Genomic DNA, 22,898 nt, shown 5'->3' on the forward strand with positions numbered 1-22,898 from the left:
CCTTAAATACAGAGAGCAAACTGAGGGTTGCTGGAGGGGAGGTGGGTGGGGGGATGGGCTAAATGGGCAATGGGTATTAAGGAGGGCACCTGTTAGGATGAGCCCTGGGTGTTATATGTAAGTGATGGATCACTAAATTCTATTCCTGAAATCGTTATTACACTCTATGTTAACTAACTCGAATTTAGAAACAACAACAACAGACCGAGGCTGGAAGGAATCAGTACTAGAACCAAATCTCTCACATGTAAAATAAGGGGCTAACACTTAAAACCCGCACACACATCAGTAAGTGAGCACTAAGCAAAAAGATGCCGAGGATTCATTATTAACAATGTACCCAGGGGTATCTGTGTAGCTCGGTCGGTTGAGCGTCCGTTTTTGGCTCAGGTCATGATCTTGTGGTTCGTGAGTTCAAGCCCTGCGTTGGGCTCTCTGCTGTCAGCGCAGAGCCCGCTTCGGATCCTCTGTCCCCCTTTCTGCCCCTCCCCCACTCTCAAAAATAAATTAAAAACCGTTAAAAAAAAGATGTTCATTAAAAAACAAAACAAAACAAAACAAACCACAATGTACCCCAAATAGCAGGCACTCCTAATGCAGTGAATAAAGCTTCTTGGATGCCATGGTTTCTAGACTGGATTCCCCAACGTTTCACTACAAGAAGTTTTCAACTGCAAGAGGGCTGAAAGAATGACAGACTGAACACCCAGATGCGCCCACCTAGAGTCTATAACATTGGCTATATATTGGCTTTGACATGTATTGGCTAACTTCTCAATCCCGTCTGCATATAGTTGGCCCTTGAAAACACAGGTTTGAACTGCGGGTTCATTTACACGTGTTTTTTTTTTTTTTTAAATAACTTTTTTAATATTTATTTTTGAGAGAGAGAGAGACAGAGACAGAGTATGAGTGGGGTAGGTACAGAGACAGAGAAAGAGAGAGAGAGAGAGAGAGAGAGAGAGAGAGAGGGAGACACAGAATGTGAAGCAGGCTCCAGGCTCTGAGCTATCGGCACAGAGCCCAATGTGGGGCTTAAACTTACAAACCATGAGATCATGACCTGAGCCACAGTTGGAAGCTCAAGCAACTGAGCCACCCAGGTGCCCCCACACGGTTTTTTTCAATCCAGCACAGTATATTTTCTTTCTGTTATGGCTTTCTTAATAACATTTTTTTCCTCTAGCTTACTTTACTGTAAGAAAACAGTATATAACATATATGATATACAAAATATGTTAATCAGCCCTTTTTGTTATCAGTAAGGCTTCTGATCAACAGTAAGCTATCAGTAGTTTTTTGTTCTTGTTGTTGTTTTTGAAGACTTTAGTTTTAAGTAATCTCTGCACCCACTGTGGGGCTCGTATTAACAACCCCGAGATCAAGAGTTCTATGCTCCGCTGACTGAGCCAGCCAGGCGCCCCAACAGTTAACTTTTTAGGAAGACAAAAGCTACACGTAGATTTTCGAGAATACACAGGGAGTTGGCACCCTTAACCCCCATGGTGTTCAAGTGTCAAGTGTGGATCAGTCCACACTCTCTTTCTGCACTGGATTTTTTTAAACTGGTTTTTAATGTTTATTTTTGAGAGAGAGAGACAGAGCATGAGCAGGGGAGGGGCAGAGAGAGAGAGGGAGACACAGGATCCAAAGCAGGTTCCAGGCTCTGGGCTATCAGCACAGAGCCCGACACGGGGCTCGAACTCACGAACCGTGAAGTCATGACCGGAGTGGAAGTCAGACGCTTTACCGACTGAGCCATCCAGGCACCCCATCTGGACTGGATTTTTTAAAGGAAAGAAATTGTTGAAGAAAAAAGAAAGGTGAATTGAGAAGAAAAAAAAAGCACGTCCAAAGAATAGGAGTCATTTAATTCTTTTAATAAATCTCAGGTATAGGAAGGCCCAGCTGGCTCAGTCAGAAGAGCGTGCAACTCTTGATCTCAGGGTTGTCAATGTTTGAACCCCACGCTGGGTGTAGAGAGTACTTAAAAAATAAATTGTAAAAAATTAAAATAAATAGGTAAGTAAATCTCAGGCATATGCAATCATTATCTACATTTTGCAAATGAGGAATCTGGGAAAAGGCTTAAAAAACATGTCCAAGTCATACAGCTCGTTAAACGGTGGAATTAGGATTTAAAACCCAGGAAGTCTGGCTCTGGAATTCACGCATTTTGCAGGGAGGGAAGAACGGGAGGAGTAGTAAGACTGAAGGTACAGAATCCCTACATCACCGACAGGACAGGGATAGGATGCAGAGGGAACTACGCAGGCACCTGGTGCGAATCAGAGGGAGCAGTAGTTCATTAGCATTCTAAGAAAAAGAAAGAAGGGGTTCTAAAAACCACCCATGGATGCAGTTTTAAAATGCGACGCATACCTGTGGCCTCAGGACCCTGACAATGACAGCTCTCAGCTGTTCGTGCTGGCGTCGAAATTTCCTCATCTGGTCAAGGCGAGCCTGAAGCTTCCTGTGGGCAGGGTTGATTCGCCACACCATCTTTAGATTTTCTTCCCTTTTCCTTTTGACGATGTCTCTCAGTAACACCTGAAGCTTCTCGTATTCATCATCCCAAGTCTGAAAGACTTCAAAGCATGCGACCATAACCTAGGATATAATTTTAGAAAGGAGGCTTATTATTACAGCCGTGTTTTCATCTCGGTGCCTGAGGCTGGTTTTCTGATATATTAAAACTTACTTTTTCAAATTCCTCATAAGCAACATGCATCAATTTTCTGGTGCCCAATACTTTGAGTAACTGAGAACTCAAGTCTCTTGAAATTGCTTCCACCAAACGCAGTGCCCTCTGAATGGGGTATTTTGTGTTTCGGATCTTTCTCAGATGGGTGAAAATGGCAACGAGAGCCTGCCTTATTTTGTCCAGCTCAGTGGCAGACAGTAAGTCGTTCAGAGGAAAATCCTTCATCAGGGGGTTATAGTCATTCACAGTCTCCAAAGCCTGCTTTAGACCTGGATTGACCAAGAAACAGTCAATGGTTTGCATGTAAGGTAACACAGGTATAACGTAATGTTCTATGTCAACCACATCTTAATTTAAAGAAAGTGATACAACGAAGAGACTACTGCTTACAGCTTAATACTGGGTAAGGAAACTGAAACACAGCCTCACGACGGAACACTTTCATGTTGCTGAAGATTCAGTGACACCGAAACCATTTATATTTGAAAAAAAGGAACATGTTATTAACAGGATGATCCTCTGTTAATGAACGGACGGTCTCACTGTTGCTTTTTTAAGAACATCAGTCAACTCATGCATACGTTAAAGGCCGTGGGTGATTTCTTTTCTTGCTTTCTATACCATCGAAATGTTCTATGAATAACATTAAGATTAGAAGAACTACAGTGTTATCATCCTTGGGAACACTAAAACGAAAATGTTACACCCACAGCTCAAGTGAAGGGAGTGTGTTACGGACACAGAATCACAGAAACACCTGGGTCCTAGTCTACTTTCTGACTCCTCTAACATTAAGATTTAAAAAAAAAAAAAAAAAAAAAAAAAAAAAAGGGAAGAAGTAAAAGTTTCAGAGGTATATCTAAATTTCAAGGCATAACCTTCAGCATTACTGAATGCTCAGGTAACATGTGCAGTGTGACCAAAGCAACTAGAAGGTTTCTACCTAGAACCTCCTCTAACATTTCAAATGTGGGCAGCACGCCTTTTTTTGGAGGGGAAGGAAAAGAACACGACAAAGACCGCAGCCCTGGCTCCTTGCTCTAACATTCCCTGGTGGGTAGAGCTGGAGAGAAATGCCCAAACATGCCCGGTCATGCAAACGGTTGAGTGCCCAGAGTGTGCCAAGACAACGTCACTCACACTGCTGTCCATTCAGAAAACTAAATTCGTCTTGGCCACTTTTCAGAACAGGGAGAAAGGCTGAACAGGGAAAAGGGGCAGGTAAAAGAGGAAGAGAAAGCACCAACCAGCTCTCCTTCCACAGCCCTGTGGCCAAACAACTTCCGCTTAATGTCAACCGTCCCCCGGCCCGGATTGTCAAAAGCACACTTGACTTTATGCTAAAAAAGTACTGCTTACTCAAGAAACCAAGTAACTGAGAAGCAGGAGGGAAACTCCCAAGGCTCTCTACACTCAGGTCTAGAAATTGGCACATGTTCTCACGACTCCTGAAGGGGCAGGAAGGTATGTGGGAAAATTACTGTCATTACCTAGAACTGGGGGAAAAGGAGACGAGATACAAGAGAGGGAACAGGGAAGATGGTCCATTCATTGATTTTCACTGGAATTATCAGTATGGTCTCACAAAAGCCAGATCAATCTCTTACTGATCACATCATTAGTTCCAGCGTTTACCTGTGTCAGTGTCAAAACTGACAGTGGCATGGAAACGCTTGCCATGTTTCAAGATATCCAGAGTAAGTAGGACTTCTGGGCTCTCTCGTTTCTCCTGTATGCGGTACAGTGCACGTTCCAAGTTCAACCAAAAACTGATTTCCTGCAAGGCTGTTCCTGAGGCAGGGTCTCTATCAAGTTTGGTCACCTTTAAAGATAAATAACGTTCAAGAGTATTCACTGTTTTTAAATAAAAGTAGAAAAATATCATTAATTAAACTCCTGCATTACAACTGAATTTTGTATCTCAAGTAGATTTTCTTCCGTCAATTGTAAGTGGCTTAACTTGAAAGCAAAGGTATAAGACAGCTGAAATCAATGCTCTCTCAGGGCGAACATTTAAATAACCACACTGTACCCTAACCATTCTACCTGGGCCAACGTTAGCCCTCGGTTGGGCATTCCCAGGACAAAGGGGAGCACCGCTAACATCATCAGAGACTTTACCTCAATGACAAAAATGCAGGCCAGTTTCTGAGAGACATTAAAAAAGAGTGAAGTACTTTACATAATACATTCAACACCGTGCTCTTACTTTCTGAATTTCTCGGATCCAGCGGTTAACTCCTGATTGTAATTGATTGAGAAAAGTTGGGTCTTCGACCTTATCTCCAAAGTCTGTAACTTTTGGCTTTTCTCCACGTTCGTAACACTGTTTTGCAACATTTGTAATAATGGGATGAATTGGCAGGCTGATCTCTGGAATTTCAATATTCTGCTGCAAGTGAAGGAGTCCCATTTCAAGTTCTGCAATCTTTTTTTCAACGGAGGGAGCCATCTTATCACCATCCCTAAAAAAGTTAACAAAGACTCCAAACTTAGTGTGCTGTTGGTCTCCAAAGAGACCCTATTATTTTAAGTCTGTCAAACATTAATAACATGCATCTTATTAAAGCAAGAGATTTATGTCCTTTTGGAATATTAGCCTTGCCTTCCCAAGTCCCGAATTTTACATTATCTCGCGTGGTCTCCTGAGAACACTCAGGGAAATAGGACATTCAAACCAACAAAGGAAAAATGGTTTTTACCTGTCTGCCTTGCCAGACTCTCTGATATAGGACTTAAAGAAAGGAGCCACCGCATTGCTAATGAAAGAATGCAAGGTTTCATACGGTGAGTCTTCGCTGAGTGTGAGGACCCGAAGCTGAGAAGACACTGGTTTGTCTGCATCAATTACTGGAGTGCGTTTAATGAATGCCAAGCTAAAAGAAAGCAAAAGAAGAAATTAGAACAAAGAGCCTCACTCCTAAATAGTTTTGGTAACTGTCGCCCTTTCTGTATCGCACACAAATTAAAAATTCATTTGAATGTTGTAATTTAAAAATCACAGTAAGAATAGATCAGATTGTCGCTTTTCTGACACTGAAATACATTGCTTATCTTTCTTTACTCGCTTATGTGAGAACAATCGATCGAATCAAGATTAAGGTTTTGGCATGTGACCATGAAACCAGGCAAAGTCAATCTGTCCCATATGTAAGGGTTGAGTTCATAATCTTGGCCTCACGCAAACGAACCTCCGTAGCAACTGCAAGTTACAAGCCACGACATAATTAACTCTGATCTTATGCTAACTTGTACCATTCGTTTATGGCACTAAGTCACATGTCGGCTTGAATAAACAAAAGCCACCCACAGGTTAAAGTGACAAGAGGGCATTCTGGGCCGTGCACAACCTGGCCTAAACCAACTCTTCCAGTTCTATCTCGTTATGTACCCTCTTCCTCACCCAAGACACAACCGAGAACAGATGTCCCATTCTCTAAACATTATGCACCTCTGTGGCTTTGCTTAAGAAATCTACATTCAGCTGCTGAAATTCCAAGGAACCCTCAAAACCCAATTCCAGCATTACAACACTCTGGGGTCTCCCCTAACCAGAATCACTCTCTCCAATCTCCTTGTTTCATGGTATTCTGCACTTCTAAGATTTCGCCAAGCAGTACACTCAGTTGTGTGTCTGCCAAGCCAATCTTCCTCCCAAAAGACCACAAGCTTCTTGGGAACCAAGTTTTCTCTGTATACCCACGGCCATATCTTACACATAACAGGTGCTCAAAGGTAGTTACATTAATAGTTCAAAAAAATAGCATTTGAGTTTTCTGTTCCCAGGCCAGTACTTTATACATAACACTTTATATTATTCTAAAAAGTCACTGAAGTTTCCTGCGGTGACACACTGAAAAGGAAGACGTCTTAGTAGCATCCCTGCCAACAATGTACAAACCGAAATCTAATCACCACTAGTCTGTGCTTATCAAAAATGTCAATGTCACGAAAGACACAGAGTGAGATTCTGGATCAAGGAAGTTACTAGAAGGGACATTATTGAGACAATTTGAATATACACAGTACATCAAGAATACTATTGTACCCATACTTCATGAATTTAAAACTTGTATGGAGGCTATGAATAGGAGTATCCTTGTTCTTAAGACATACACTGAAGTATTTAGGAATAAAGGAGCAGGTTGTCTATAACTAACTCTCAAATGGTTCAGGAAAGAAAACAATAGTGCAAACGGGGCCATGTTAACAACTGATATCTGATATCAACTATATATAATTCATGCAACTCTTGTAAGCTTGAAATTATTAAAAATAAAAAGGTTTAAAAAGCAAATACAGTATAAATTAAGCATTTACATATTTAAATTTGGATATGTCTACTGGAGTGTAAATTGGCACCGCTCTTCTAGAAGATTGGAAAGATCTGGTCACATGCATTAAGATTTTAATGACACACTGCATCTTAACCGATAATGCTTTCTTTCTTTATACTAAGAAAAATCAGACCTCCACCTAAGAATCTTTACTAGGTTTTTACTAGTTATTTATAATAATGAAAATGCAGATATAATCTCAGAATTGTTATTATATACATTAAATACATTTATGGCTCAATACTAAAATGGATGCCATGACACAGCAATTAAAATAAAAATATTTTAGAGTTTATACTGACTTGGAAATCCTCTGAATTTCAATATGTGAACTCAAAGATACTGATTTAAAGAGCAGAAATCTCGAGTGTTTTCGTAACGTCTTCGTCTAAGTCAGTTAAGATCTATATTCACGTCTCACAAGCTTATAATACAAGCAACAGTGTATTCACTTTACTCACCTATTGGACTTAACTCCATAATGAATGTCTATGTTGATATTATAGGAAATGAATTCTTTTTCTTCTTCGCCTTCATCACCAACATCCTCTACAAATCACAATAAATATTGTATCAAGTCACCATTACCAATTTTTAATTTATCAAAAGCTTAGAGAATGATTAGCCTCACCCTACTGCAACCTGACATTGAAACACCCACATGACTTTTTCCTTCCTCCCCATTTTTTTCCGAATCCTGACCCAGGCACTTTGCTGTGCAATCCTGGGCAAGGTAGTGAACTCCCCGTACCTCTACTCCTTTTTCTGTGAGTCCAGCAGGCACTGGCGCACCTGGGTGTTGGAGGTACCAGAGCAAGGTCTGGCCCTGGTAAGATAGCTCACCACCCCTCCCAGCAGTCTCACCCTCGCCCTCCCAACACAGAAGGAGCTCTCCACTCTGTGCACTCCATTCATAACCCAACACTCACTACATGACAGGTGTTTTATCAAATAGTTTAGGTATGTCACACATCTAACCCTCATGACAACCCCGTAAGGGTTGGCATGACTATTATTACCCATGCTTTCCAAGTAAGAAATTTAAGTAAATTGCCCTCAGACACCTGTCTGGAGAACTCCGAAGTTTGTGATTCCAAACCAGGGGTCCTCCCCAGTCCACGGCCTGCCCAGTCCCTCATCAAGCCCCACCCAGGGCAAACACCCGTCAAGAAAACCATTATGAAGGAACATCCCCAGGGTCACCGAGAGGCATTCCATTCACCCAGCCTCCCCTCTGCTCAGATACCACTTTTCAGAGCCTGCTCCGGGGCTGATGTATGGATGCATCTTACTCCCCTACTGTGAGCTCTTGTGGGCAGGGGCCATGCTAGACTCGGCTCTGCAAACACTAAGCACAGCAGTCATCTTATTTTTATTTTTTGATGTATGTATTTATTTATTTTTGATAGAGAGCAAGGGAGGAGCAGAGAGAGGGAGAGAGAGAGAAAGTTCCAAGCAGGCTCCGTGCTGTCAGCATACAGCCCCACGAGGGGCTCAGTCCCACCAACCATGAGATCATGGCCTGAGCCGAAATCAAGAGTTGATGCTCAACCAACTGAGCCACCCAGGAGGCTCATTATGCAGCGAGGCCATTTTGAAAGGCGTACTGGATGGGGGGGGGGGAGGCTGCCTGGGTGGCTCAGTCGGTTGAATGTCCAACTTTGGCTCAGGTCATGATCTCATGGTTCCTGAGTTCAAGCCCCACATCACCTGGGCTCACTGCTGTCAGTGCAAAGCCCACTTCAGATCCTCTGTAACCCTCCTCTCTATGCCCCTCCCTTGTTAGAGCACTCCCTCTCAAAAATAAACATAAACAAACAAACAAACTTACTGGAATTCAAGCTTAATGGAATAGTTAAGATAGCTCAAGATGCACGTAAACAAAATGTCTAAATAATTTAAAAACCACAATTGAGAAACTAAAATTTGTGGGGTGCCTGGGTGGCTCAGTCAGTTAAGTGTCTGACTCTTGGTCTCTGCTCAGGCCATGATCTCAAGGTTGGTGAGTTCGAGCCCCAGTGCGGAGCCTGCTTGCGATTCTGTCTCTCCCTTTCTCTCTGCTCCTCCCCTTCTCTCGGTCTCAAAATAAATAAACTTAAAAAAAAAAGAAAACCTAAAACTTGTAAGAATTAGAAATAATCCAAACCTCTAGATCAATACTAATGCACTAGTTGCCTAAATGCTCCAGGTGAATTATCTTTGCAGCAACACGGAACTGCCTAAGCAAATGCCAACGACAGACAGGGAACGTGTGGAGTAGCGGTGTTAGCAAAGTGACTGCCTAAAGATTAACATGATGTATGCAGTTCACCTTTACTTGGAAGTCATGATGTAATAGCAAAGGCAGCAGAGTTAGCTAAGTGATCTTAGAAAAGTCATGTTTCTTCCTCCGGGTTTCTTTTTTTTATTAAAAAAAATGTTTTTAACGTTTATTTGTTTTCTGAGAGACAGAGCATGAGCATGAGCTGGGGAGGGGACAGACAGAGAGGGGGAGTCACAGATTCCGAAGCAGGCTCCAGGCTCTGAGCTGTCAGCACAGAGCCCAATGCGGGGCTCGAACTCACAAACCGTGAGATCATGACCTGAGCTGAAGTCGGATGCTTAACCGTCCGAGCGACCCAGGCGCCCCTCTTCCTCTGGGTTTCAAATTCAACATGTAAAATGGGCAGAGGAGGGGTGGAAATATATGTGAAGGGGATTAAGAGTACACTTACTATAAACACAGAATAATGCACAGAATTGCTGAATCACTGCATCGTACACCTGATAACACTGTATGTTGACTACACTGGAACTGAAATGTAGAACAATAAAAAATAAATGCAACGGACAGCAGAAGGGGGAGGGTGGGGTATTAGGAGGTCTACACAGGTTCTTTAAGCACCAAAAACTGAAAATCTGGGTCTACAGGGTCTGAGCAAAAACTGTTTACCTCATTAGCTTTAAGGTGAAACAAATACAAAGGTTATATTAGAAAATAAAAAATATTAGCATATCTGTCAAGAAGACAATAACTTCCAAAACATTACTTTTAGTATAATTTTAGGAAGGGAGAGGAGGTGGCAAAACAGTCTTGTACGCCAGGTAATTCCTAGCTGTTTTTTAAACCTGACTAACTTAGGGGGGAAAAAAAAAGAAACTAAACAAATCAATCTGGTTTAACTCCCAAAATGTGGATATACCACAAGATAGGACAGATCATACTGCCTGAAACCAACCACACATATGATTGCCATCTCTAAAATCCAACCCATGAAACAGAGCATAAGTAAATACTCTCAAACTAAAAGAATTGTCAGGGTGGTAGGATTATGAAATATTTCCTCTCTCAATTTTCTGAACGCTGTTCTAGGATTTATATAAAATATGTATCATCAAAATAGCATTCCAACAATATCTAGAAAATAAAAGTAATATTCAAAAATCAAAGGAAATTACTGACATAACTAGACACGCAACTTTGAATAATTTCTTTCTCTGATACAAGATTCACATCTATACAAAATAAAATCACACAGAAAACGTGTCAACTGGATGCAGCATCTGGCCACACTGCCTGTACTTCCTAACGCAGACAGGGTTAAAGGAAGCGGGCACCTCTCCAGGCGATGAGTCACGGCCCAGCTCCTCCACGACACTGCTGGGAACGCCCAGCTCCCAGCCCCACACCAGGGCTACCGCAATGCGACAGAACCCCGCCTGAGCTCAGGAAGGCACGCCCAAAGACCCCGTCCTCACACAAGGGTATCCGATAGGCACCCTCTACTGCTTTGTTGAAACCCTAACTTCTCTTGATGATAATAATTTATGGAAATCATAGAAGACATTTTGGATTCGTTTTTTAATGCTTATTCTCCACAGAGATCAAATGCCCGATTCTTAGTAGAAAGAACTTATACCATTGTTTAATAAACTGCCAACAAAGAATTAACCTTTTTGCCTCCCTGTAAATTATTACATCTTCCAAATAATAATAGTTTGACACTCTACTTCTGCAGAAACATTTTTTAAAATTGTTCAGACGAGGAGAGAAAGATCATGGATAGTTAATTCTTAACAACAAAGAAGCTATTAATCCTGCTATATTTAGAAGCTTACATACAAACATAATCTGCATATTTTAGCAGGCAATACTGCTTTCAGTAAAGTTTGAATCAGTTTCCTAATGCCGGGGAAGTTACTGGTTAATACACGATGGCCCAACACTGTACTGCCTGCTAATACGTTCCAAGAATCAAAGTACCAATACAGAAGTGCTGAGCTTTGCTACATGGGTTCCTTTGCTACAAGCTGTATTAGTACATATTTAGTGACCTGTGCACGTGTCTCGGGTTAACTTATGAGTTGTAGAGATGTTTAAAACATCAATTAGCACTAATCTGTGTATATTTCTACTGAAAGACTGGTTTAATGTAGTTCAAACCAAGAGTGATTTGTATCATTACACTGTGATTAGGTGAGCATTATGTCTCATTTAACGAATATAAAAAGACGTGCACTCTATTATCTTAAGACTCACCCTCCCTCTCCTAGGGGGACCGGGTATGTTTCACAAAGGAAAAGGAGCACAGCAAACTGGTAGAGGGACAGGCGAGGCTGCCCCACTCCATGGGTCCGTGGTCACTCCCTCAATTCTCCCTGCCCTCCCACCTTCCCCCAGCCACAGGGCAAGCCCCATCCCATCCAGCAGAGGCAGTGGCTGTTTTCCTTGGCTCAAACTACCAGGCTGCTTGTTACATGTTCCTGGTTCTGCTTATCTTTCATCTTCTTTTCCTCTTAAAATCCACAACATACAAGCACCAGATTATTTGGATTGATCACTATCACACGTTCTCCCCCTTTTCTCTCACATGTTTGCTTCAGCTTCCCCTTTCCAGCGGCTGATGCTTTTTCCTGTCACCTCAACATCCATCACCCCTTTGTCCTCTTTCTCAGGGGCTGTGACTTCTTTGCCACGACCACCCCATGCTCTGGTGTGAGGCTCAGGGCATGGTGGGAAAGTCTGAGTTTTCTCTCGAACCTGAAGACTTCCATTCGGAACACCGTTAGAAATGTAAAGGGAGGGGCGCCTGGGTGGCTCAGTCGATTGGGCGTCCTGAGTCTTGGTTTTGGCTCAGGTCATGATCTCGTGGCTTCTGGGTTCAAGTCCTGCATCAGGCTCTGCGCTGACAGTGTGGTGCCTGCTCGGGATTCTCATTCTCTCTCTCTCTCCCTCTCTCTGCCCCTCCCCTGCACGCTCTCTGTCTCTTTCAAAATAAAATAAAAAAGAATAAACGAAAACTGAAATGTGAAGGGAGGGGCAAATCCCACATAACACCCTATGATGCTGGCAAACAGACTTTCCCTCCATCTTTACTTTTTAAGAAGAAGTGATGACATGGTTTGTCCCCATGCTGCACATGATGTCATTTCCTATGCTACACTGCATTCAAACTTATTTTGGCTGCAGACTGGTTTGTCCTACAAAGGGTGCCCACCTCCAGCGTGACTGCACAGGACAGCAGGAACCCAGGCTGAGGGACAAGACAGTGTGGTGTCCCAGAAAATCCTTTCTGTTAATTTCTTAACCATTTTACTTTACCATTTGGAGGAATAAGCAAAGGCCAGAAATGAATACTTTTTAGTCACCATTTCTTCATCCTTTAGGGAAATTAAGTCCACAGAAAAATAATTTTTAAAATCCGCAAAAACATTCCCCATGAAAACCTTCCACACTGCCGTATCTCTAAGAAGATGAGTACTGCAAGAATTCTAGCTTTCCTTCACATTCTTGTCCTTAGCCATCTCTGCACTAACGAAGATGTAAAACCCCTAAATTACGTCTTTTAGGATAAACTGGAACCCCAACCTTAGGAGCAGTGACCAAAGGCAGTCACTGTTCTCAGTCTTAAAGTTCCAAGGCTAAGACACCAGAGTGTAAACGAAACCCAAAACCCACAGCACCAGATCCGAGCCTGGTCACCAACAAGCTGGAGCCCGCAGACAATCCTGGCACCACCAGCTGCAGGCTGAAGCGTCTCTCACCTGCTTCTACCTTTACCACCCAACCAAAAACGCACTTCAGGTGAAAACTGCCACAGAACATCATTAAATCTATAAAATGCCTATTAAGTGATGAGCACCTTTCTGGCTCTAATTTTCGAAGTACGCTAGAAAGAAAACAATTTCCTACAGGCCAGGAATTACAGACAAGAGATTCTGTTTTTCGGATCAGGAGCTGAAATTTGATATTCCTCTTCCCACCAACTCTCCAATCCTTTCAAAGCAGCAAAATAAACTGCTAAATTCACAACCTTTATTCCACACTTTAAGGAATACTGTACTCTAGCAGAAAAGTTTATAGCTAGCTGGGGTAGTTAAAAAATAGATATCTTCATATAAAAATGCTTCTGGAGCGCCTGGGGGGCTCAGTCGGTTAAGCATCTAACTTCGGCTCAGGTCATGATCTCAGGGTTTGGGAGCTCCACCCGCATCAGGCTCTGCACTGACATTTTGGAACCTGCCTGGGATTCTCTCTCTCCCCCTCTCTCTGCCCTTCCTCCACTCACGCATGTGTTCTCTCTCTCAAAAAAAAAAAGAAAAAAAAAAAAAAACGTAAAAAAAAAGAAGTAAAAATAAATGCGTCTATATTCAATTACAAGTGTTTGGAAAATTCTTTCTATAAAAAGGGGGAATAAAAAAAGGGAATAATAAAAGCAATTTCCCCTGTTCACTACATCAGGACTTCATTCTTGTTGATGGTCTTTACTCAGTTTAAACAATTCAGATCTGTTTTCCACACTATAAAGCAAACCTACTTTTTCACTGCAACTAAGTACTGGATGCTCACATTTGATTAAATGTACAAAGGCTGATGCTAACTCAAAAATCACCCGGAAGACAGCCCTCCTTATCAAGTGCCCGGGTCTGTACTGATGTCTAAATACCTTATGCTAGTTTAGTCAGGATGCTAATAAGACTGATGGGACCATATACTCTTTCTTTAAATTTTTTAAATGAAAAATAAATTAGAGACAGGTTGAAGTATTGGAAGTATTTTTTATTTTTATACATACAGTAATGAGGTAGGATTTCAATTTTAGACACCCTCATTCCTTAGTCAACGCTCAAAAGTGCAAGTCATTATGGAGCCAAGATTTGGATGCTTGGACTGAAATATGAAAATATGCCATCAAGAAAACAGATGATCTGCACAAGAAAGCGTACTACAGAAATAGGGCTTCCCAATAATTTTAGCAAAGTTTGGTTCCAACGTTTGAGAAAAGCCAATCTAGAAGCAAAAACTATTTTTTTTTCCATAAAAAGAAACGGAGACCCAACGTAGAAATCACCAATTTTCATACATAAACTGTGCAATGAAAATATGATCAAGAATTGGTCAAGGTCAAACTACTCAAAATACAGTAATTTAACACAAATTAAGACACACTTTAATAAAATAATGTATATTCATTGAAAAATGACCAGAAGGACAGATTCCAAAATGCTGGCAGTGGTTATATCTGGGTCGAAGGACTCCGGGTGATTTTTTTCTTTATCTGTACACTTTAAATTTTCTATCATGACTAAATACACACTCTTCCTGAAAAAGAGTAGGTGGGTGAATTTTTTTTAACACTAGTGGTTTCCATGCTGGAAACATAACCCTAAACATAACAGAAAACCCTAAACAACATTAATAGTCTAAAAAATACCTCGGAATGGCTCCTCTGCTTTGAACACTCCATGTGAATCTAAAACATATTCTTTCACACACTCTGACCCTCCCACCCAAGCAGAAGCTACAATGAAGCCTCTCTCGAGTACCCAGAATAGCCTTTGAAAGAAACAAACTATCAGAAATAAACATTAGCGTGGGCGCAGGGGCGGGGGGGGGGGGTGTCTGGAGACAGGTAGCGAGTTCTGTTCTTGACAGACCCGGACAGCGGGTCTTGGGACAACACAGAGCCGCCCCGCAAATATTTTCACACGGTGGCCAGCCCCTCAGTACCAAGGTTAAATGTACCCGGACACCCGAGTTCCCAGACGGGCGGCGCCACACCCAAACTGTGCCGCCAGATCTTAGGGGTCCTAGTGAGTCCAGAAACTCTCTCTGAAGACAAGCTCGATTCTCAAGATGAACCTAGCCGCCTTTGAGGCTCCTCCCTATTTGAGGAGACTGCTGGAATGTGCAAGCCTTTTGCTCCCTGTCCCCAAGTGAGTCTCTCTTTAAAAAAAACCTGCAAACTAGACTCAAATGTTACAGGGTCATTAAGGATCACCTAAGTACTACAGTGACCCAAGGGTGTGATTAGAGAGACCCAGCAGTGTCCTGGCCACCGAGATGCTGAGTCTAGTCCAGGCAGGGGAGTCGGCTGGTGACTTTGGGCGCGTCACTTCGCCTGAGCCTGTTTGCTGGCGTGTGAAATGGGGCAATACGCCCAGGCGGCAGGGACGCTGTGCGGACCGAGAGGCAGCCCTGGGAGCGCGCATCCACCCTGAACAGGGATGCTCCGCGCCGGGCCCGGGCCGGCCCTGTCACTGCGTGGGCCTCAGCATCTGGCTCTGACAGGGCAGGGCCGTGACGCCCGCCCGCCAGGGCCCCCCCCCCCCCCCCAGCTCCGACCCCTACCCCCCAGGCTGCGCACGGCTCCGCGGGTCTGCCCCTGACACATCCCTCCCGAGGCCGGCCTGGCGCGGCCACAAATCGAAACCGAAAAGCTCATGTGACATTGGAGGCCGGGATGCGGCCTCCGCCCGCGCTCAGCCCGGGAGACGCTGTCTCCACCCAACTCGGCCATCTTGAGGCCCGGGCAGACAAAGCGATCCCATTGTTTTGGGTGACGGCTAGACAGGGAGCACCCTCGTCGTTCCCCGCGACCCGGAAGGGGGCACCCCCGCCACTCCCGCCTGGCAGGGGGTGTGGCGCCGGCCTCGCCGGGCGGCCTCTGGGCCCCATCCCGCGGGGCGTCTGCAGCCCCGAGGCCGCTCCCGCCCCGGCCGCGACCCTCCCCCCGGACCCCGACCCTGGCCCCCCCGGGCCCCAACGCCCGGCCCCGCACCTTTGAGCGTGGATCGCTCCACCAGGACAGTGTGGACCTGAGGGTCGGACAGGAACTTGCGCATCTGCTCCAGGGCGCTCTTCTCCTCCAGCGCCGCCTCGAGCGCGGCCGGCGCCTCGCCGCCATCCTCCAGCAGCAGAGGCACCAGCTTGCGCAGGTGCTTCTGCAGCACCGACACGTCGGCCACGTTCTGCACGGCCGACACCTCCAGGCCGGCCGAGCCGTCCTCGCCGCCGCCGCCGCCCGGCTCTGACATGGCGCCGCGCTCGGGACCCGCAGGGAGCGCTGGGCAGGCGGCCGCGGCTCCACACGAGAGCGAGCACCGAGCCGGCGAGCGAGAGAAACGGGCACCGGAACCCGACCGTCCGCTAGCCGCGGCCGACTGAGGGGAGCGGACGCCGGCTCCGCCCTAAAGGCCGCCGCCCGCCGGTCCGCCCCGCCCGCGACCCGCCGCCTCAGCCACTAGCGCCCGCTCGCCGCCCCGGCGTCACGACGTTGCGCATGCGCGCGGGCGGGCCCCGGCGACGCCGCCGCGCAGCCTTCTGGGATCTGTAGTCCCCATGCTGGGCGCGTCCCGCGTTTCCCGCATCGCAGACCCTGAAGGTGGAAACTTGGCTTGGCTCGTGGGCGGTACGGGGTGGTCAGGGACTGTATCTCTCTTGTTCGGTGCTGTGGCCGAACAGCCTGAGACACTCCATAAATATTGAGTAAATGGTGTTAATGACGACAGCTAACTTTTTTTTTTTTTTTGAGCAGTTAGCCTGTGATCGACATTGCTCTAAGCATTTAACCTATGTCCTCGTGTTGGACGGATGAATGACTACAATGTGTTAAGTGCTAAAATACTGTCATGACATATGTGTTGTTAGATCTGCACGGAGAGAGGGAGAACGTTTTCAGAGGGGCACGAGACGAGGGGCGTGCCACATTGCTAGGCTGGAAAGGAGCGGTTGGGAAGGGGATATTCCCCGCAGAGGAACTAGCCTCTACAAAGACAGAGGAGCCTGAATGCAGGTTGCGGCTGGAGCCCTGGCTGCAGAGGCAATGTAAGGTAAAGCCAGGAGATGACATCTGAACGATGGGATAAAGCCAAGCTGGTATGGGTCCTGGCTGCTAATAACAAAATAATTCCCCCCAGGATGCTGTGATGACCTATGTGACAGCATCTATGTAGAACAGAGCTGCTCTGCTAGCAGCGGGGCGGCACTGTCATTCCATGGGCCTCAGCATCTGGGTCCTCATAAGGCAGGGGATGAGATGCCTGCCGGCTAAAGATCCCCCCCAACCCGCATCCACCTGGATCTCCTCCCTTACACAGAGATGATAAGGGCCAGAGTCCAGGCTGCCCACTCTCTTGGTTTAGAGATGACAGTTTCTTTTAAGGAGCATTAATTGGCCTTTGAAAGTTCAAACTCATAACTTGCTTCTTAAATTGGGTAGAGGAAGGGAAGCCAAAGGTGTTATTTTTATATCCGAGTGCAGAGTCACAGAGCTGAATCCTGATTGGTAGGATGATGATAGGATGATTTGATTCCCCCAAATCATCTTTGGAAAACTGGGAAACATACAATATGCTTATCCTTGCTCAATTACCCAATGCCAAGCCCCAGAGGCTGCTGGAACATGGAAAGTAATCAGATGATCCTTGTCTCTAAGGAGCTCATGGAAGAGGGGACAGAGCAGTACCCCATCCTCCTGCCCTCCATCAGTCTACCCTTGTGTGATATGCCCACACAGATATAGATAACTTTCCAAGAAAAATACAAACCAACTAACTGCAACGAGTTTGTTCTGTGATCATAATGGTAACGAATAATAACAATAATGTCACCAACAGCTAACATTGAATGCTCGCTCAATGCTAAGCACTCTGCTGAGCATCCGCACCCCCACCCCTACGTCCTTTGGGGTAGGAACAGGAATGAAGAGGGAAATCTATTAGGTGCAGGTTAGCGAACTCTGAATTGACCACACACCACCTGAGACCCAGAAATCCAGCAGCGACCTGGCAGACGGAGCGAGGCTGCTTGCAGCGTGCATGGTGAGTCAGCACCATTCAAAAGACCCCAGGAGACTCAGCCACTTGGGCATCCGAGACACTCAAACATCTGCAACCTGGCCCTGAGCCAGGGCAACGGAGCAGCGGGCTTCGGATTTGCAGATAGGTTCAAAATTAAAAGTGTTTGTTATTTCCAAGAGGATGGAAATTGAAAGACTCTGAACAAAGATTCATACATTGACCCAAAGTGCTGGCATTTCCGTTTTATAAAGATGTTTGCTGTGTTTAATACGTAATAAGAATGGTCAGTGTTGATTGAGTGCTTACTGCACCCAGGGGGCTAAGCACTCTAAATTCCTTATCCCCTGGGCCGCTCCCAGGGCTGCAAGGGGAGGAGATTTCTTGTAACCATGCCCTTTTGGCCTGCTGGCACAGGACTCTGCCCCACCCCCACCGCCCCCACCAAATTCCAAGCTGCCCTTGGATTGGCGGCGGGGGTCCTCCCCCCAAGCCTGGCTTCTCCCACCGCTTGCTCCGTTAGGCGGCTCAGTTTCCCCCTGTCCTACTGTAGCAGAAGCTGCTTTCAATTGGCAATGGGCACAGAAGGGCGGGGGAGCTGCTGGAAAGAGAATTCGTTCCAAGTTGATGGGGGATGACTGTGGCTGCTAGGCGACTTGTATTTTATCAGAAATCGGGGATGAACTGTCTACACGGAGGAGATCGCGTCCATTCCCCATCCCTCTCTTTAAAGTACTGCACTGGGTGGCTCCTCGAGTCCCAGCTGGGGGCTCAGTACCATCCCTACCCTGCCTCTCTCCTCTCTCCTTCTCCCGACCCTGGGGTGGCACCGAGCCCCTCAGCGGAAGCCCCGCTGGCTCAGTACCTGCAGGCCCTGCGCCTGGGATCGCCCCTCCTCTCCCTAAATACCATATAGGGCTTGCCCATCCATTCATTCATTCATTCGTTCGTTCGTTCCATGTGCTCGGAATGCAGCAGGGCCCGGCCCAACGTGGCTGCTTGGTTAATGGCTGTGGGACCAACGCTTACCCCCCGGGAACCGGGTGCTGGCGATGGCAGCAGCCGCCGGTCCACAGGGCACATTTTGGATTTTGACCTTCCAGCTGCTTTAACCCAGGCGGGCCTCGCCGTTCCGCGGCCAGCGCAGACTGCACCGCCCTTCGCTCACCGGGGAGGGGGAGGCTACAGGGCGCTTTTGGATGAGCTGGCCCCAGCACCCACCCTCTTTCCGCCCGGGTTCGGTCCAGGGGGCCTCAAGGTGAGGCCGGGAGCCGGCGGAGTCGCGGTCCGGGGGCGGGGGGGGGGGGGGGGGGGGGGCAGCGCCCATACCCAGCAAACGGTCTCTTGGTGCCCCCTAGTGGCGCGGAGGCGGACACACGCGCGCGCGCACGGAGACCCCTCCCCAGTCCCCGCGCCCGGGTCCTGGGGGCGCCAACGGGTTCACATTCCCAAGGTCACCCGGGTCACTTGCCCTTTGCTACAGAATGAATAATGGCAGTGACCAGAGAAGAATGCCAGCCTGTGGCCTGGCCTGCATCCCGCCGCCCACTGGGAAGGTTAGAGAACTTTGTGTCTAAGGGCAGATTAGGGGTCACTCCTGCCTAGAGGTCGTCTGAGACCCCTGATGCTCCCCTGGGTGCTCCTCTCTGGAGGCACCCCACCCCTTTCCTCACCTAAGACCTGTGTCCCCGGACCAAGGCCGTGGCTCCCTGCGCGCCCTGGACCCCATCCCTTCTCACGGATATCACTTCTGAATTCTCTGGCTCCCAAACGCTCACCCTCTCCCGCCTTGATCCTTCCCAGTGGTGCCCAACCTGCTCGAATGCATTCCTGCCTTAAAAAGAAAGACAATCCTGCCACGTTTCCTGCCCGCACCTCTCCATCTTTTGGCTCCAGCAAAATGCCTTGAAAATAAGCGTGGGTGGGGCCGCGGCTCACCCTGCCTTGACATAATGATCAAGAGCTCCCCGACATCCCTGGGCAAGTGCTGCTGTCCAGGTCACCAAAGGCCTCCGCGTGGCCAAATCCAGTGATCAGTCCTCAGTTCTCATCTTGCTGGACTGCTGGGCAGCTTTGATACAGCAGAGCCCTCTCCCCTCTAAATGTTTCCTTTACCTGGCCCTCCTCCAACACTAGGCTCCTTCTCGGTCTCCTTTGCTGGACCCCTCTCCTCTTCCACATCCCTAAAGGTTGGAGTGGCCCAATGCTGTCTTCAGACTGCTTTTGTGTCCTAACAAAGCTCCCCAAGTGACCTCCCCTAACCCCATGACATTCAACACATCTATACACTGATAACTCCCAACCTTAGAAGCTCCATTTTGCTCCTGTTGGAGTGTTCTAGGAAATACCAATTAGGCCAGGTTGGTTGAAAGTGTCGTTCGGGTCTTCTACATCTTTACTGATTTTCTTTTCTTTTTTAAATTTTTATTAAAAAAATTTCTTTTACATTTATTTATTTTTGAGAAACAGAGGGAGACAAAGCATGAGTCGGGGAGGGGCAGAGAGAGAAAGAGACACAGAATCTGAAGCAGGCTCCAGGCTCTGACCAAGTGGTCAGCACAGAGCCTGATGTGGGGCTCGAACCCACAAACTGTGACATCATGACGTGAGCCGAAGTCGGACGCTCAACCGACTGAGCCACCCAGGTGCCCCTCTTTTTAACATTTTTAAATGATTATTTATTTTTGATAGAGAGAGGGAGAGAGCGAGTGGGAAAGGGTAGAGAGAGGGGGAGACACAGAATCCGAAGCAGGCTCCAGGCTCCGAGCTGTCAGCACAGAGCCCGACGTGGGGCTTGAACCCACGAACCGTGAGATCACGACCTGAGCCAAAGTCGGACGCTCAACCAACTGAGCCACCCAGGTGCTCCCTTACTGATTACAATTGTAATTACAATTGTGCTTTTGTCTTTCTTCTTGCCGCTCAATCTGTTTTTTGCTTCATGAATTTGAAGCTCTGTTATTACATGCATGAACATCTAGCATTGTTGGGTCCTTTTCATGAACTGACCCCTTTATCATTCTGAAATGTCCCTCTAATCCTAGAAGTGTTACCTACACCCTGTAATTTACTTTGACTTTAGCATAGCCACTTTGGCTTTCCTTTGGTCCGTGTTGACATCACCTGTTTTTTCCCATCCCTTACTTTTACCCTATTGGGGCCTTTGCATTTAAAGTGGGTTTCTTGGGGCACCTCGGTGGCTCAATCCATTGAACGTCTGATTTGGGCTCAGGTCATGATCTCACAGTTCGCGGCTCCTGAGTGATCTCATGGTTCAAGCCCCCATATTGGGCTCACTCTGCCACGACAGAGCCCACTTCGGATTCTCTGTCCCCCTCTCTCTCTGCCCCTCTCCCACTCACGCTGTCTCTCTCTCTCTCTCAGAAATAAACATAAAAAAAAAAGTGGGTTTCTTATAGGAAGCACATAGCTGTTTAATTTTTTATGTTTTTATTTTACTTTTAAGAGAGACACAGTAAGAGCAGGGGAGGGGCAGAGAGAGACAGAGACAGAATCTGAAGCAGGCTCCAGGTTCTGAGCTGTCAGCACAGAGCCCCATGCAGGGCTCAAACTCATAGACTGCAAGATCATGACCTGAGCCGAAGTCAGACACCCAACCGACTGAGCCACCCAGGTGCCCCTGGTTTTTGCTTTTTAAAAACCCTATTGGCTAATCTCTGTTCTTCCTTTGGGGTGATTATCGACATGGCTGGATTAAGTCACTATCTTGCTATGTGTTTCTATTTTCCTACCTGTTCTTTGTCCAGAACAGAATTCTTCCTTCCCCAAGCCCCTTATCTCAGCAAACACCGCTCCCTCACCCCTCTGCCCAGAGTGTCCCTTGGTACCTCTCATATTCCCGCATGTCTCCATCTGGCCCGACAGCCAACTCTGCCATTCTTCCCAAATTATCTTCCAAATCTGACCTCTTCCTTCCTGCTGCACTGTGGCGCTATGGGCTCTCGGTCAAACCCCTCTGGCCCTCCCCTGGGCGGCTGAAGAGCTGCCTGCAGGCCCTTGGGGAACATCTTTATAAACGTAGGTCAGAGTGGCCAGTTCTCTGTGGCTTCACATCCCGCTTAGAGGGAGAACCGTCCTTGGCTTGCCCACTTGGGCTCTGAGTGATCTGGTCCTTGGCCTCCAGACTCATCCACCATCTCTGGCCGCCTTGGTGTGCTGACCTTCTTTTGTCCCTGATGACACCAGGCATGCCTCGGCCTGAGGGTCTTTCCCTTGTTCTAGAATGCTCTTCCTCCAGAGTCTTAAAGGGCTCACTCCTTCTCTTCATCAGCCTTCTGCTCAAGCATGACCCTTCAGAAGGGCCCTCTTTGACCACCTTCCCCACCACTCGCCCCTTTATTTTCTTCAGGGCATGCTTCTCTGCACAGTACTATCTGTGCTCCTCACTCATGGTCTGTACCCCTAATTAGAATGACCCATGAGGTCAAGGGTTTTCTCTTGGTAATGGCAAATCTTAGTGTGTCTGTGCTTGGAACTGTGTCTTGCTTGCTGTGGGTGTGGAATAAACATCTGGGGCATAAGTAAGTAAACAGAGTACTTCTATTCACTCCAGATGAATTACCAGGTGATTCTAAAAGGGCAGAAATTAAAAAAAAACAAAACAAAAAAACATTAAAAGTATCACTCAGCAACTAAGTTACATGCACGTCAAAGCCTAATTGTAAACAAACTGTCACAGCTGATTTCTGTGATATTACAAACGTACACTTAAGTGCCCAGGTGTCACACCCACACGTCAATCCCCAGTCTAATTCAGGCCTTTGCAGTTTGTCTCATGA

At 46.5% G+C, this 22,898-nt stretch overlaps 1 protein-coding gene across 1 annotated transcript in view; it reads right to left on the minus strand.

Annotated features, from left to right (window-relative positions):
• Positions 1–16,506, minus strand: part of DYNC1H1 (dynein cytoplasmic 1 heavy chain 1) — a 77,236-nt gene extending 60,730 nt beyond the window's left edge. Inside the window, exons 1-7 of the mRNA XM_049612128.1 lie at positions 16,083–16,506; positions 7,503–7,590; positions 5,407–5,580; positions 4,914–5,169; positions 4,340–4,526; positions 2,702–2,973; positions 2,383–2,610 (exon numbers count right to left, since the gene is read on the minus strand). Coding sequence (XP_049468085.1) covers positions 2,383–2,610; positions 2,702–2,973; positions 4,340–4,526; positions 4,914–5,169; positions 5,407–5,580; positions 7,503–7,590; positions 16,083–16,338 — 1,461 coding nt within the window. The 5' untranslated portion in view covers positions 16,339–16,506. The remainder of the gene's footprint in view (positions 1–2,382; positions 2,611–2,701; positions 2,974–4,339; positions 4,527–4,913; positions 5,170–5,406; positions 5,581–7,502; positions 7,591–16,082) is intronic.
• Between the last annotated feature and the right edge of the window lie 6,392 nt (positions 16,507–22,898).

The sequence above is a fragment of the Panthera uncia genome (genome assembly GCF_023721935.1).
Source record: "Panthera uncia isolate 11264 chromosome B3 unlocalized genomic scaffold, Puncia_PCG_1.0 HiC_scaffold_1, whole genome shotgun sequence".
Taxonomy (NCBI): domain Eukaryota; kingdom Metazoa; phylum Chordata; class Mammalia; order Carnivora; family Felidae; genus Panthera; species Panthera uncia.